This window comes from Cetorhinus maximus, chromosome 6, assembly GCF_964194155.1.
Source record: "Cetorhinus maximus chromosome 6, sCetMax3.hap1.1, whole genome shotgun sequence".
Classification (NCBI taxonomy): domain Eukaryota; kingdom Metazoa; phylum Chordata; class Chondrichthyes; order Lamniformes; family Cetorhinidae; genus Cetorhinus; species Cetorhinus maximus.
The window spans coordinates 101865632-101882678 of record NC_135884.1 but is presented as its reverse complement, the minus strand read 5'-3'; the positions used below and the strand labels follow the sequence as shown (position 1 = coordinate 101882678).

The following is a 17047-nucleotide window of genomic DNA, read 5'->3' as shown; positions in this document are numbered from 1 at the left end:
AATATCCTACCGGCTTTTCAATTCCTGTTTCATCTTTTGTAACAACACAGCACCAATACCCAGATCACTTTCATCAATTGCCAACTTAAACTGCTTGGCATAATTAGGTAATAGTCAACACAGCTTTTAAACTGTCAAATGCATTCTGACACTCCTGTGTCCATTGAAATTTCTTGTTCTTCTTTAGTAGTTCAGTCAATGAAGCAACCACACTGATAAAATTTGGTACAAACTTCAGAAAAAATCCATTCATGCCTAAAAATCTCAAAACTTCCCATTTTGTTTTGGGCACTGGGTAATTCACAATGGCTTTTACTTTCACATCTTGTAGGGCCACCTGACCATGTCCAACGGTGTGACCTAAATATGTAACTTGTACTTTCACAAATTCACTTTTAGCCAAGTTCATCACCAAATTAGCTTCTTGCAGCTGATCAAACAGTTCTTTCAGATGTTGTAAATGCTACTCCTATATTTGACTGAAAACTACCAAGTCATCAATATAAACAGCACAATTGCTCAGTCCTGCAATTACTTTGTTTGTCAGTTTTTGAAATGTTTCTGGTGCATTCTTTGTACGAAATGGCATAACTTTGAACTAATATAGTCTTTCTGGCATTACAAAAGCTAATATCTCTTTCACTCTTTCCGATGAGGGTACTTGCAGCAAGTCAATTTTTGTGATAAACACTGATTATCCCATTTTCTCAATACAATCTTCCAACCATGGAAAAGGATATGAATCTGCTTTTGTCACTGCATTCACTCTTCAAATATCCACACACAGTCTTTGTGTTCCATCCAGTTTCAGTACCATCACGATAGTGAACTCCAGTTACTGCAACTAGATTGTATGATGTCATTCTGAAGCACAAATTCAATTTCTTTTTGCACTTGAGCTAATTTTACTGGATTTAATCTATAAGGATGTTACCTTATTGAAACTGAACCCCCCACATCTACATTTGTATAGACAAATTTGTTTTCCCCAACTTCTTCCCACAAATAGCTTTGTGTGATTGCAATAGCTTTTCCAAGTCACTTTGACGCTTGTCTGGAAGGTAACTCAATATCACATTTAAATGTTTAGGCAGTCCCTCACTGTCCAATTTAATTAGAAGAAAGTCAATTTCAGAATCCTTCACTTCTACCTCCTTTTCCTTATCTACCAATATTAATACCTCCTTTGGTTATCTTCGCTGCCAAAGTAAGCATATTTACATGAAGCACCCTCTGGTTCTTTCTTCTATCTGGGGTATTTATTGAATAACTTACTTCACTTAGTCTCTTTTAATCCGGTAAGGCCCACTAAACCTTGCCTTTAATGGTTCACCTGGCACTGGCAACAAGACTTCTCTCCAGCAACAAAACCTTGAGCTTTTGTCCTTTTATCTGCACTTGCCTTCATCACTTGCTGTGATATCTTTAAATATTCCTTAGTTCAATCTTTCTCTGAATTTTGTCACATAATCCAGGAGAGTAGTTTCCAAATTTTCACCCATTAGTTTCTCCTGAGTCGACTTGAGTGGGCCCCTTACTTCATGACCATAGACTAATTCAAAAGGACTAAACCCTGTCGATTTGTTAGGAACATCCCTAATAGCAAATAACAAGAATGGAATCCTTTGATCCTGGTCCTGTGGGTAGTCTTGACTAAATACTCTCATCATAGTTTTTAAAGTTTGATGCCATCTCTCTAAAGCACCTTGTGATTTAGGATAATAAGTCGAGGACTTAAACTGCTTTATTTCCAGGCTGTTCATTACTTCCACAAACAGCTGTGACATGAAATTCAAACCCTGATCCAGCTGTATTTCTTTTGGTAACCCATATCTTGTAAAGAATTTGGTCAACTCCTCTACAATCCTCTTTGCTGTAATATTTTGTAAAGGTATCACCTCTGGAAATCTAGTGGACACATCCACGATTGTCAATAAGTACTGATTTCCACTTTTGGTCTTAGAAAGGGGCCCTAGACAATCAATCAATCAGGAGCCTGATAAAAGGTTCCTCAAGTGCTGGAATTGGAATTAAAGGTGCAGGTTTAATTATTAATTAAGGTTTCCCTATCACCTGACATATGTGGCATGTTCGACAGAATTTGACTACATCTTTATGCAGTCCAGGCCAATAGAAATGTTGTTGTATTTTAACCTGAGATTTCCTAATTCCTAAATGTCCAGCTACTGGAATTTCATGAGCCACAAATAATGTTTCATTCCTGTATCCAGATGGTATTAATATTTGATGTACTACCATCCATTTTCATCTGCCAGAACAAGTGATGGTCTCCATTTCCTCATTAACACATTGGGCAGAATTTTGCCTTCGTTGGGCAGGCTCGGTGGGGGCGGTCAGGAATCTGACCGCCGCCCGTGATCGGGGCCCAACCGCAATTTCATGGATGAATCGCGGCTCGACACTGGCCAGGAAGGGCCAAGCAGGAGCGGGTGCCTGTCGGCCGCCAGGTCCAATGGCGACCTTTTTAAAACCTGCTTTAAAAATGGCCCAGGCAGCTCCAGAAAGGCTGCCAGGGAAGGACATCTGTCAGCCATTGCAAGGATGGACTTGAGTGCAGCAGAAAACGCCAGGTGGGAGGGCAGGTCAGCTGTCCATTCGGATCCCCTTTTTTCCGACAAGTGCCTCGCTGCCCTCCTGGAGGAGGTGGCTGCCAGAAGGGACACCCTTGTCCCCAGAGATGGAAGGAGGAGGCCACTGCGCCACACAAATAAGGCATAGGAGGAAATGGCAGCCCGGGTGAGCAGCCACAATGTGGTGCGGTGCACCTGGGCGCAGTGCCGGAGCACTTTAATCACCCGTTGCACTCAGGAAGGGTACCGTGTTGACATGGGTCAGTGTGTTCAATTGTTTTGGGCTGGCTGTCCCTCCATGGAGCTCAGGGGTGTTAGAGTCTGAGTGCCAACTGTCAATCATGCCGGCGTTGGCCAAGGGGGTGAGCCCTGGCTGCTTTGACTGAGTGCCTTTGCGCCTTGATGTGCCCTGCAAGGTGGGGTTGGCCAGGCTGCAATGATGCTGCTGGTAGAGAGTGGGCTAATCATTGCTCCTCTGTACTTTCAGGGGAAGACATCCCATAACAACATTGAGAGGTCGCGGACTGGCGGAGGACCCCCACACCTCTTTATCCTCTCCCGGTACAAGCAGGAGACCTTGGAGCTCGAGAGGCGCCATGCACCTCGGTCAAGCGGCCGTGGTGAGGCTAGGGTGTCAGACGAAGGTGAGGGTGCAGTGCACTGAGGTGAGAATTTTGGCTTGTGCAATCATACTAGTGTAGTCTCCTCATTGATGTGAGCCTCGAACCTGGAGTCCCCATTGATCATTGGAAGACGAGGGCACCATGATGCAGAACTCCATCGTCTCACCAGGGTGCCTGGCACGCACAGTGACAGTGTGATGACTTTAACTAATGACATGTCCTTGCTCCCCCTTTTAGGTTTGCAAGCAGGCGTTCGCTCTCCAGACCCTGAAGGCCCACCCCTGACAACGGAGGACCACCATGGTCCCCAAGCATCTGCATCACACTCACTCTCTGAACCAGGCACCAGCACAGATACCAGCGCCTCAGTGGTCATTAGTTCAGTGACTAGTGTCTCGTTGCACATTGGTGAGGTCACTTCACATTTGCTTGAGGTGCGGGCAGAGGCAGAGAGAGCCAACGGCGCCGGCAGTCAGAGGACTGCTGAAGACGAGGACGATGCCCAATTGAATGTTGATGATGGGCTTCTGGAGTCATCCATTAGGCAGCAGATGCCAGACGTGGAGTGTGCGGGAAGATCTGGCGGAGATCCACAAGGATATACGTGCCATGGCCTCCGTTGTGGAGGAGTGCCTGCGGAGCGTGAGCATTGCGTTGACCCTCATGGCCGAGCACAATGCCTCCTCATGGAGAGAGTGACGACTCTCATGGAGAGACTACTCCAGGAACAGAATTAGGGGTTCCTGGGGTTGTGCTCAGATCTGCAAGCCCTCATACAGGCACTAACCTCAGGAGGTCAGTGTCTGTGTGCAATATGGATGGGGCACCCAGTATCCCAGCTAGGTGCCCGTCCATCAGTGGCAAGCAGGGAGGTCCACAGCGACCTCATGTTGGCGCAAGAGCTACCTGTCATCTGTGCAGGCTCCTCTAAGGGCACTCTGGATGACGGCAGCAGCTCCTCCACCCCTCTGCTAGTGACAGTGGCATCTGGTGAAGCTGTGGCAACTGGGGAGATGCCAGCCGTTGCATTGGCTGCTCCTGCCCAGGTAGGGCCAGCACAGGCTCCACAGGCCAGAGGACGACTGTCAAGGTCATCAAGGCCAACAGGACAGCAAAGTCAGCAGGCTGTCTCCAATGCTGGTGCCAGTGTGGGGAGGAAGCACCTAGACATAGCACCCATAAACGTAAGTTTAAAGCACCTTAAACACAAGAGGGACTGGTCACGGGTGATCTTTTGTTTCCACATTTTGTTTTTTTTTTCTTAATGGTGTGACTACCAACACTTTTTTTTCCCACCAATACCATGTGAGATCCAACATAAAATTACATTTGCTTTTGTGTTATTGGCCTGAGTACGCTTCATTTATTTTGTAGGTGCAGGGTAGGCCAGTATGTAATGCTGGACATGGGTGGCTCGAAACTTTATTGCACAGGCACTGAGTATATCTTGGGGGCCAAGGAAAGGGTCATTTCTGTAATCCAGGATGGAGGCGGCAGCCCTGGCATGTGGTGGTAGTTCTTATTTGGCAGTCTAGCTGAAGGAGTGTTAGATCAAGGTGTCTCTGGTGTTCCTGCCTCCCTGGAGGTTACCGAGGTTTGCCCCCACGCCCTCAGCATTCTCCTCACCATGCTCCTCTTCTGACTCACTACTGGATTCATCCTCTGTGGCCTGTGCAGCTGCGTCAACATCTTCTTCCTCCAGCGGGTCCCCCCTTACCAGTGCAAGATTGTGCAGAGCGCAGCATGCAACCATTATCAGTGACACCCGCTCTGGGGGGGATTGCAGTGCGGCCCCTGAATGGTCCAGGCATCAGAAGCGCATCTTGGGAAGACCTATGGTTTCTCTCCACCACCGCCCTTGTGAAGACATGGCTCCTGTTGTACGACTGCTGTGCCTCTGTTCTTGGGTGGCAGAGAGGTGTCATGAGCCACCGTTTCAATGGATAGCCCTTGTCACCCAGCAGCCATCCATCCAGTCGAGCTGGAGCACTGAAGAGCCTTGGCACCTGGGAGTATCTGAGGATGTATGCGTCATGGGAGCTGTCAGAGTACCTTGCACAGACTTGCAGAATCTGCATCCTGTGATCACACACTATCTACACGCTCATGGACTGGAATCCCTTCCTGTTGACGAAGGCACCCAGCTGACCCGCTGGTGCCTTGATGGCCACATGTGTGCAGTCAATGGCATCCTGGATGGGGGGGAACCCAGGAATCACTGCAAAGCCTCTGGCTCATTCAGCCTGGCTGGCCTTGTCCGTATGGAAATGAAGAAAAGTCAATACCCACCTGAACAAAGCTTCTGTCACCAGCTTTACGTAACTGTGGACAGCTGATTGTAAGACTCCATACAGATCCCCACTGAGCCCTGGAAAGAGTCGGAGGCTTAGAAGTTGAGGGCCACTGTGACCTTCAGAGCCACTGGCATGGGGTGTCCACCCACACAGTCGGAGCTGATCTCAGGCCCAATCATCTGGCAAATGGAGGTCACGGTCTCCCTGGAAAGGCCAAGTCTCCTTCGGCATTGCACGTCGGACATATTGAGGTAGCTGCGTCGCCGCCTATAAACCCTGGCAGCAGGATAGTGGCATCTTCTGCGGCCCCTTCCACCTTGGATTTCCTGCTGGCCTTGCTCTCCTTGTACCTGCGCCTCTCCTCCCACAGGTCCCTCCCCTGAATAGGGACACTTGGCCTCCTCTCCCTTCTGCCCCTCTATTCCTCCTCAGAGGAGGTGCCTCCAGCGGAGACCATAACCCTCAATAACAGGGTAAGGTAAGGCTGTCTGATGCCTGGAAGGGTCCACATGGTCTGAATCTTCAGGGGGCCTGGAAGACACCGATGAGTTAAGAAATGAAGCTCCAATCACATTAAGCTGACAAGTACCAATAAGCCACCAGCAGCAAGTTATTTCCAAAACTCCTCACTACTCACATTGACAATGCTGCTGACCCTCCTTATCGCGTCCGTGGATGAGGTTTTGCAAATTGTGGCCTGCCCGCCTGCCTGTTTTGTCCGTGTGACGAGTGAAAATTTGCCCGACAACATCAAATCATCATCAATTGGATTTTCAAGGGCTTTAACTGGTCTCTTAATTAATGGCGGGCGCAACTCGAACTCCCGTGCATGCCTGCCGAGCAAAATATCGCGCAAGTGCACGATGACATCGGAACACTCGCCCAATGTCATCTCTCGTCATTTTACGCTCGAGCAGGTCAGGCGTGCACCCGCCCGCTCAGCGAAAATTTCTGCTCATTATTTTTAAGTTAATAACACTCTGGAATACATTCTGCCTCTGTTTCAGAATAAGCTGTCTGGTATAACGGCTTTATTCATGCATCTTTCTGTTGTAACTCTACTAGTTTCACTGAGCTAACACTTCAGTCTCACTCCCTTCCACCTTCTCTTCCTAAACTATCTTTTCAAAGACAGATCCAGCTAACTGGATGTTAACATCCTTCCCCTGTCTTTTAGATTCTTCTTCCTGTTTCAACCTGAGAGTTTGTGATCTTGTTACTACAAAATCTGGAAACAATCCAGGATGCTCTTTCTGCAACATCTCTGTTGATTGCGTCTCCACAGGCTGCTCAAAAACAGTAGGCATCACCAACATCTGTGACCCAGCTATATCATTTCCTAGGATCAATTTAACCCCTGTAATGGGCAATTTTTCCACTACCCCAACAATCACCTCGCCTATTTACAACCTGCTTTTAAAATTTACTTTACACAATGGAACATGTTTAGTGCCTCCATGAATCCCACTTATTAATACTCATTCCAACAATACCCCATCTGGAGAACAAATATCACTATCCCACAACATTAAGGACTGACTAGTCCCCGTGTTCCTTAAAATTTTGATATCTTTGCCTGCTCCATCCTGTACACATGGATAGACTTTCCCTTCACATATACAATCTTTAAACATTTCTGTAACCTGCCCTTCAGAACCCCCTTGGATAAATTGTGAATACATTCCCACTTCTTTAGCTACCACTGATTCTTCCTGCTCCACCTGTACACAAACCAATGTTTTTTCTTGTCTCTGAATCTCCAAACCCACAGTACTCTTACTTCCAGTACTTTTCTGTGTTCCATTAATGCAATAGGTTTTCCCCATAACTTTGTGTGCCCAAACTTACTAAAATGGAAACATTTAAGTCTTTGAGTGTCACTTCTACCCTCACTACCTTCCTTTCTGATTTGAGGAGAAATTTCCTGAGAATTCCCAGCTGTCCCTTCTCTTCCCTGATTACCTGCCTTCCTTTCTCCTTCCCACCTCCTGCCACAAACCAGCATCCACTGAAGATGCTGAATCCTTTAAAGTGTGCCGAGCTGATCTAATGCATGCATTTGCCAGATTCCAAACAAATTGGCTGATTTTCACATGCAAAGTGAATGTCTGGTAGTGTTGCAAGGCCTCCAGGACAACCCAGTAACGAGCTGCCAGGTGGTATTTATGATAGAATTCGTCCTCATGGCTCTGAGCTTCCATGTATGTATGGGCTGCCCAAGATACATAAAAGTGAAGTCCCATTACTTCCTATGTTATCCATGACTGGTTCTGCACAATATGAATTGGCCAAATGGTACGACGAGTTACTATAACTAGTTGTGAACAAGTTTTCCATATACATGGTGAAGGACTCCTTCACCTTTGCGAAGGCCATACAGGACTTGCATGTCAATGGCAATGTCGCGTTCACGTGCTCATTCGACATTGCTAACCTATTCATCAATGTGCCTACCGCTCAAGGAAGCCATAGACATTTGCTCTGAATCATCATATCATGGCAATCCCAGCACACCATCACTATATGTATCTGTATTCATTGAACTTATGAATTCAGCAATTTGGCTGAGTTTAGTTTTAACAACACCATGAATACCAAAATAGATGCTGTTGCCATGGGATCCCCTCTAGGTCCAGCGCTCACATACATCTTTGTCGGATTCCATGAAAAACACATTTTCGATGAAATGACACCTAACCTCCTATCCCTTGCATATTCCCGATACGAGGTGATAGGTTTTCGATATTTGAATGCACAGCTGAATGTGAAAGCTTCCTTACACACCTTAATGGGCTTCAAGCTGTGCTCAAATTCACCTAGCAGTCAAACAAGCTCCCTTTCGTCGACATGCTGGTTGAGAAATCTGCCAATGGGTTCTCTCCTATTGTCTACTGCAAGTCTACCTTCACTGGTCAATATACACATTGAAATTCCTACATTTCTACGCACTATAAGATTGACTGTATCGGCAGCCTCATAAATAGGGCCCGAGCCATTTGCTCACCATGCAGGTTTGATGCTGAAATAGGGCACATCAAAGCCATCCTCTGGGACAGTGGTTGCCCTGATCAGATCATTGTTCATTGTATGCTGTGCAAAATCATGAATGGGCCTAAGGTTGCCTCTTTCAGTCCTGAAAAGTGCCCAGTCTACCTCGGATTACCCTGGAAGGGTAGGTGTCTCAAAGATTTGAGCAACAAATGAAGCAAGCCGTTGCATGCTGTTACTTTACAGTAGCAACACAAGTGGTATTCTCCACTAACAGGATGCTGCTGTCAAGCCAAAAAGATGTTCTGCCCCTCATATAAATGAGCAATATGAATTTCAGTGCCAGTCTGATGCCAGGTATATAGACTGTATGTCCCAATGATTGGCAGGTCGTATCAAACAGCACATCTCTTCGGCCGTTCGCAAAGGCAAAGTACTGACTGTACCCAACCAGCTTGTGCTTGCAAAATTCAAAATATAGTGTCCAACATTATATGTGGTTCCACGATTGGACAACACTTGCTAAACAATCCTGATTGTGCTAAGAATTACACTAAAAAACCAATTTAAGCTAGGCTTGCAGTGTGGCTCAGTTACGCATGCTGGAAGCCACATATATTCATATACAGGGCTTTGTCCTTTGCAGATAAAGGAACATGCCCACACATTGCATCTTTTTCAACTAAACAGAAGCTTAGAGAACAGTCATTCTGTGGTTCATTTCCCAGGGCAATGCCTTGACTAATCAGAGTCGACCTGCCCGGTTTCAATTTGAACAAAGCTGGGCAGTTAACTGTTCCATGCAGCATTCTCCATGGTAACACCTCCACCAATCAGAGTCCACTAGCCAACCAATCAGCACTCTCTTCTCATTTAGCATAAATTCTTGTTCCCCCATTACAGTTGGAAAATTCTTGCAAGCTTTCCTGATAAGTGCAAGACAAAAAGCTTTGATGGCAAGTCTCTTTTTCTCAGCAACACTAAAAATAGAGAATTTTTTGAATAGGCTTTTCACTTTTTGAGCAGGATGAAGGCTTCTAATTTTCCTTGCATCAATGAACATATGCAGAACACACTGCTTATTTCCTGAATATAGATGCGTCTATACAGTTATCTCATGTGTTATCTGACTATATTAGTCACTTCTGAAATTCCCAGCACAGTACCTGTAATGCTTGTAGGAGGTTTCCCGCCATAAGTTTCAGTGATTCCTGCCATGATGGAATAACACAGTTCCTTTCTACATCAAGTTTCAGTGGGTTCAGCTTCCTTTGGAAAAGCAGCAGCACACAGTCCATTATTCTCATAATCAGATGAGGAGGACGACCAAGTGTTCGCACTAAGGTTATGTCAGCTGGTTTAATTGTCTGCAATGGTTAGAGGGAATGGATTAATATGTTGAGTGTGAAACCTTGGCATGAATAAATGATAATAAGATGAAGTACAAACGGCTCCCTGCAACATCTATCACTCTTTCTGTCCAAGGGAGCAGGCCCGTGATCAGCTTTTAGGGGTTCAGCAATGAGGTTCTGTACCAGGCATTTAGAGATTGCGCTGACAGGCTGGATTTAAATCACTGGGCTGAACGTTTTGGTCCTGTGGAGGCAGATTGAGAGGCGGACCATGGAAAAATTTGTAAAATATTGTGTTGGGTCAACTACCCAACATTCCTGCCTCCAAACAATCTTGACAGAGGCTGGGTCAATGAGGCAGAGGTTACCCAGCAATGGGTAACCAATTAATTAGCCAGTTGGGTAGAGGTGGTTGCACTGCTGGGCGCTTTCTGACAGGCCCCTGCTGAGTCCAGAGATCGCGTTAGGAGGAGGTTTCCCGAGGGCATGTCAGGGGGCCATCGACACCCTTTCTCACTCACCCCAGCACAGAACTGTTGGGATGTGACGCCCAAAGCCTTGGCTGCAAATCATCCTGTGGAGGGTATTCATTCTGCAATGATGGCCTAACAGTTGCGACCATGCAAGATTTTTAATTTTTCCCTATGCTGCAGAGTGCACCTCCATTTTGCCTCAGCAGTACCCACCTCTCCCAATGGGTAGTTCTGGCCAAACATCACTGTGAACCTTCCAATTGGGCCTCCCATTTCCCTCGTCTGTCCACCATACTTAATTGGACGGGGCTCCCGGAGGAGGCTTCCTAATTGGCTACCTCCATCGTGTATGCCATCCCGCCATTGCCACTTCCGGTTTCCCAGCTCAGAATTGAGGCTGACGTCCAGATTGCAACCCAGCCAGGAAAATTCAGCCCAGCTGTCTCAATATTGTCTTTTTATAGGAAAGCACCAAACCTTCTCCAACAACCTTATCAAGTTTGGGAACTCATTATGTGGATCAGACTCATTTCCTACCTGATTGTGGCACAGCACATTCGCAGAAAAAAAGTTTTTTTTTTAATTGAAAGCATCCAAAACCCTTTAGGGAGAAACATTTAGTTTAAGCAGAGAGAGGTTCACCATAGTGAAAATGCTTTCCATCAAACTGGCATAGTCTTATAAAGAGATGTGGTATAAGTATATAGCACCATCTCTCAGCCTCCCTATACTTAACTGCTTTACTGTAGGGCTGCTTCTCACCAGCAGTTTCAGCCATTTTTATTGAAGTACTGCCCGTGACACAATGAATGGTGATGGGAGCAACATTTTCCACTGATCATCTCCTGCTTCTTATGTACAAATGTGCAGAAAAGCCAATCCTGCCCTGCAATGTTGACTCCCAGGTTGCTTCTAACAATTGAGGATTTCACCCCATTACCATACAGATGATCCAATTAACCTGCATCTAAACAGGACTTGCTTCATCTCCAAAACCCATTGTTGTGGTAAAAATATACTGCCTGTGTAAATGAACAAGGCCGTCCCTGCAATTTATATTGATCCCAATGGAAATTATTTTGCCTAAGCATGCACACATACTTCTGTATATACTTGGATGCAGCACGGATGAAAGCAAACCCTACTGCAATATTTGATATTGACTGGACTGGTTTGTATGTCTGAGGATAAAAAGTCCTCTCAATCTAAATGGATCATTGCACGTGCTTATAAATAATATCAAAAAGTATTAACACTGGAGATTGCATGCAGCAAGCCTGAAATGCATGAACATTTAAAACGTCTCACTGCAAGAAGCTTTTTGAGCTATCATACTTTTATGATACTTTAGTGTGATTCTTGTCATTGAAACACTTTCACAAATATGACACTACATGTTGCCCTTTTCACCTGCAGCGCAGCCTCAGCTTCCTCCAGTGCCGGTCTGGCAGCTTCAAGTTTTTGTTCAGCCACTGCCTTATCTGCAGATATACCGTCCACAATTGCCTGGGCTCGGTCTTTAACCTTTTGTACTTCCATTTTCACTTTCTCTGAGGCCTGAGCCTTCAGAGTCACCTCTTTCAATACCTATGAAACAACAATTAATAAATACTGTTATTAAACACTCATATTAGCGTGAAGGATCTGTAACTAGATTTCCTTCCAACTTCATTCCAACTTTGTAATGTACCAATGTACCTCATCTTTCTGCAATATCAACCTTGCTTGTGCCATGTATACAGTGGCAAGAATACAGTATACAGCATCCATCCTAGATGGCTGAAGGCATGGATGCCATTGATGGGGTGAAGGAATTAAGTGATGCACCAGAATTGGAGGAATGCAGAGTTCTCAGAGGGTTGAAATGCTGGAGAAGATTGTAGTATAAGGGTCTGGCATTGAAAGGGTGGGACTAGGTACAATACCACACACAGTGTGATGTAAAGGAACACATGATCTGAGTGTAGAGGGCAGTTTTGTACTGGACATAGACATTTATAGAGGCAAGCATGGAGCCAGCTCTTAATTCAGACCTTATGCTGTATATACAAACATAGTTATGAATAGTTAACAAACACTTACTGTTAAACTATACAAGGCTCTGAACCTCTTCATGAGAACTACCAAACCACACACAGCATCTAACAACAAAGATTACAGAGATAGAAAAAGGCAAGGCCATGCAGAATTTTGAAGATGAGGGTGAGAATTTTAAAATTTAGGTGTTCATACACCTGGAGCCAATGGGGTCAGTGAGCACTTATATAATAGGGATAATAGGTGAATGGGACTTGGTGTGAGTTAGGATATGAGATACAGTGTTTTGGATGAGCTCAAGCTTAGAGAGGGTGGAAGATAGGATGCCAGCCAGGGGAGAATTGAAGTGGCTTAAGAAATCAGAGGATATATTCTGACTCAGGCTCAGGGTTGCATCTTACCAATCTGTGACATGTATGTTGGAACCATTTCCAAATGTTTTGGTAGATTTAGATTGAAACACCCTGATTGAAACACAGGACCCAGACTCAACTTCTAAAAGTTATTTCAACAGTTACTGTGAAAGAATTCTTGACAATTATTTTCAACGCATTGTGTTCATTCTTAATAAATATTCAAACTTTTCAGATAGAGAACAAACATAAGATAATGGCCCTTTATTGTACAAGAACTATGTTAATCATTTGTCCCTAGTACTACTATAGGATACTGTCACCTTGGTGCAAAAGGTGGTTAGAAACAACAGTATACATTCATTATGGTATTTAAATACAGTCATTAATCTCCATGATTTACGAACAACTGATTTGTGACATCCCGCAAAAATTACACAATTAGTATGAATTTAAAATCAATATCAGAATATAATATAGTTGGCATAGATAATCATTTTCAAATGCATCATGGATTAAAAATTGTCCAAAGAATAATATTTTGAAAAGCCAAAAAATGAAACTGATGCATTTTAACCTCTTTTCATTGTTGTTATTTCTCATCTCATTACCATATCGGCCTTGTCATTAGCTATTTTAAGCTCCTTTTCTTTTATTTCCAGTTCTTTGCTGAGTGCCACAACTGATTCCGAGGCTTCTTTCAATTTCTGCAAACCAGTCTTCATTCTTTAAGAGAAAAAGAAGACAAGAACATTATTCACAATTTCACTTTTGCTTTTAAATAACAGAAAGAAAAAGAAACAAATATAACTGAATAAAATGGCCAACCTGAATGTGGCCAATCACAGAATGTGTCAGCTGTGGCTCAGTAGTAACATCATCATCTGAATCAGAAGCTTATGGGTTCGAGTCCCAGTCCAGAGACTTAAGCACAAAAATCTAGGCTGAGACTTTAGTGCATAACTGAGGGAGTGCTGTTTTTGGATGAGACATTAAACAAAGGTGCTGGTTCCCCACTTGAATTAATTTACAAGATCTCAAGGCACTAAAAGAGGAGCAGGGGAGTTCTTATGAAGTCCTGGCCAAAATTTATCCCTGAATTATCATTAAGAAACAGATTACTATTATTAGTAATAATAATAAGTTAGTGGTGATCTTTCAGGAATCATTGGAGTCAGGGAGGGTCCCAGAGGACTGGAAAATCGCTTATGTAACCCCCCTGTTTAAGAAAGGAGTGAGGCAAAAGACGGGAAATTATAGGCCGATTAGCCTGACCTCGGTCGTTGGTAAGATTTTAGAGTCCATTATTAAGGATAAGATTTCAGAATACTTGGAAGTGCATGGTAAAATAGGGCAAAGTCAGCATGGTTTCATCAAGGGGAGGTCATGCCTGACAAATCTGTTAGAATTCTTTGAGGAGGTAACAAGCAGGTTAGACAAAGGAGAGCCAATGGATGTTATCTACTTGGACTTCCAGAAGGCCTTTGACAAGGTGCCGCACAGGAGGCTGCTCAGTAAGATAAGAGCCCATGATGTTAGAGGCAGGGTACTAGCATGGATAGAAGACTGGCTGTCTGGCAGGAGGCAGAGAGTGGGGATAAGGGGGTCCTTCTCAGGATGGCAGCCGGTGACTAGTGGAGTTCCTCAAGGGTCAGTGTTGGGACCACAACTTTTCACTTTATACATTAATGATCTAGATGAAGGAACTGAGGGCATTCTGGCTAAGTTTGCAGATGATACAAAGATAGGTGGAGGGACAGGTAGTATTGAGGAGGTGGGGAAGCTGCAGAAGGATTTGGACAGGTTAGGAGAATGGGCAAAGAAGTGGCAGATGGAATACAACGTGGGGAAGTGTGAGGTCATGCACTTTGGTAGGAAGAATAGAGGCATAGACTATTTTCTAAATGGGGAGAGAACTCATAAATCTGGAGTGCAAAGGGACTTGGGAGTCCTAGTCCAGGATTCTCTTAAGGTTAACTTGCAGGTTGAGTCGGTAGTTAGGAAAGCAAATGCAATGTTGGCATTTATTTCGAGAGGACTAGAATATAAAAGCAGGGATGTGCTGCTGAGGCTTTATAAGGCTCTGGTCAGACCACATTTAAAATATTGTGAGCAATTTTGGGCCCCGTATCTCAGGAAGGATGTGCTGGCCCTGGAGAGGGTCCAGAGGAGGTTCACGAGTATGATCCCAGGAATGAAAGGCTTAACATATGAGGAACGTTTGAGGACTCTGGGTCTATACTCGATGGAGTTTGGAAGGATGAGGGGGATCTGATTGAAATTTACAGAATACTGAAAGGCCTGGATAGAGTGGATGTTTCCATTAGTAGGAGAGACTAGGACCCGAGGGCACAGCCTCAGAGTAAAGGGAAGACCTTTTAGAACAAAGATGAGGAGAAACTTCTTTAGCCAGAGAGTGGTGAATCTATGGAATTCATTGCCACAGAAGGCTGTGGAGGCCAGGTCATTGAGTGCATTTAAGACCGAGATAGATAGGTTCTTGATTGGTAAGGGGATCAAAGGTTACGGGGAGAAGGCGGGAGAATGGGGTTGAGAAACTTATCAGCCATGATTGAATAGCGGAGCAGACTCGATGTGCCGAATGGCCTAATTTCTGCTCCTATGTCTTATGGTCTTATTACCTGATCATTTATTTACTCCTGTAGGAGTTCACTGTGAACAAATTGGCTGCCACGTTTCCTACATTACAGCAGTGACTACAGGTTGAATTTTGCCACTTATTGGCAAGTCCTGCCACCGGGGCCGAAAGTGGAAGGCAGGCAGCAGGACTTGGAGTGACACATTGCTGCCGGCCAAATAATGACAGTGGCCCATCGCCAAGAGCTGCAAGCCAATCAGCCAGCGCCATTACAAGAGGTGGCCATGCAGCTGGAGGCAGAATGCGCCTTAGTGGTGGGACACCCCCAAAGACAAGTAAGGGTGGGAGAAGCCATGGCCTGGCAGCCAGTGCTGGTGATCGGGATGCCGTTGTCACAAAGGTAGCCATTGCAGTTGAGGGCACACTCCATGGGCCATGGAGAGCCCATCAAAGACTCACCCACCCCACCCCCGCCACCGGAAACTATTGGGAGGCTCCAACGTTTTACCTAGTGGTCTCTCCACACAGTGGCAGGGAAAATGCCCCTAATTTGTCACTTAAATGGCTCAATTTTCCACTGGGCAGGCGGCCAAGACACAATTTTTCCCACCTTTGGCAATATGGCATGGCAGTGGGAAGACATAGGGTACCTCTTCTGACTCCTCCTCACAGCATTTTGCCAGCCCTCCCATCTCCCAGCCTGTCTCCAATGGGCAGGGAAAATTCAGCCCTGTGCTTCAAAATTATTTTATTGGCTGTAAAAGGTGTTATATAAATATAAGTTCTTTCTTTTCTCATTTTTGCAAAATACACAATACATTTTGAAAATGAACTGAGAATGTTTATTGCAGGATGGGCCAGCTTACGCCACCTTTCTGCCACAGTTTGCAGCTCTAATCGTTTCTCCTGGTATACAGCTTTATAGCCCTGAATGAAGGACAGGTAGGATTTAGGTGTAACGTGTGTTGACCGCCGGAACCTGTCAATGCAAAATCAAAGCTGGTTATCCAAGTACAATTAACAATTTCATATTTGTGACAAATTTTCAGGAGCACAACTTACTACCTGCTTGCCATAGCTGCTATGGAAAATGTTTTATGACAGTGTTAATAAATACATTTAACATAACACATATATTTAACGAAAACTGTTACAGATAACTAAAAGTTGATCATTTTTTTGTATGTCTTGTTATTGTGCTACAGAGGCCAACTCAATGGTTTACACAGAACTACAGGAGTGGCCTTTATATCTCAAATTCATGTTTCTTATTTCTGGATAACTGGTATATAATGTATTTACCAAATTAAAATTCATTCTTCTTCAGTCCCAATGTAATTGAGCATAAGAATGGCTATTTTCAAGTAATTCTTTTTAAAATACAATTTAACTAAAAATAAATTATAAAAACATAAATAATGGCTAAAAATTAAATTATTCCAGAGAATTTGCAATAGAAAGGATTCCCTGGAATGGCTTCAATAAATATCTGGGATAAAAATGCATACAAATGCATTAAGGGGAAACTCATTCTTGAGATATTTCCTGGTTGAAGGATCTATGTTGGGTGTCCATACTTCAGCATGTAGCTAAATAGATTCAGCTGCCAGCCACAAATTAAACAGTGAACATAACTGTGGATACCTTTTGCTGTTGGAGAACCTCTGATCTTCAAAGTTTCTAGGTGATACAGCAGATCACTACACTGGAAGCTTAGTCAGTGATTTCTAGGGTTTC

The 17047-nt window shown here is 44.4% G+C and overlaps 1 protein-coding gene across 1 annotated transcript in view; it reads right to left on the bottom strand.

Annotated features, from left to right (window-relative positions):
* LOC144682303 (dynein axonemal heavy chain 5-like) overlaps positions 1–17047 on the bottom strand; it is a 319205-nt gene that overhangs the window by 80980 nt on the left and 221178 nt on the right. The window contains exons 57-60 of the mRNA XM_078544778.1: positions 16182–16289; positions 13323–13437; positions 11732–11908; positions 9663–9863 (exon numbers count right to left, since the gene is read on the bottom strand). Coding sequence (XP_078400904.1) covers positions 9663–9863; positions 11732–11908; positions 13323–13437; positions 16182–16289 — 601 coding nt within the window. The remainder of the gene's footprint in view (positions 1–9662; positions 9864–11731; positions 11909–13322; positions 13438–16181; positions 16290–17047) is intronic.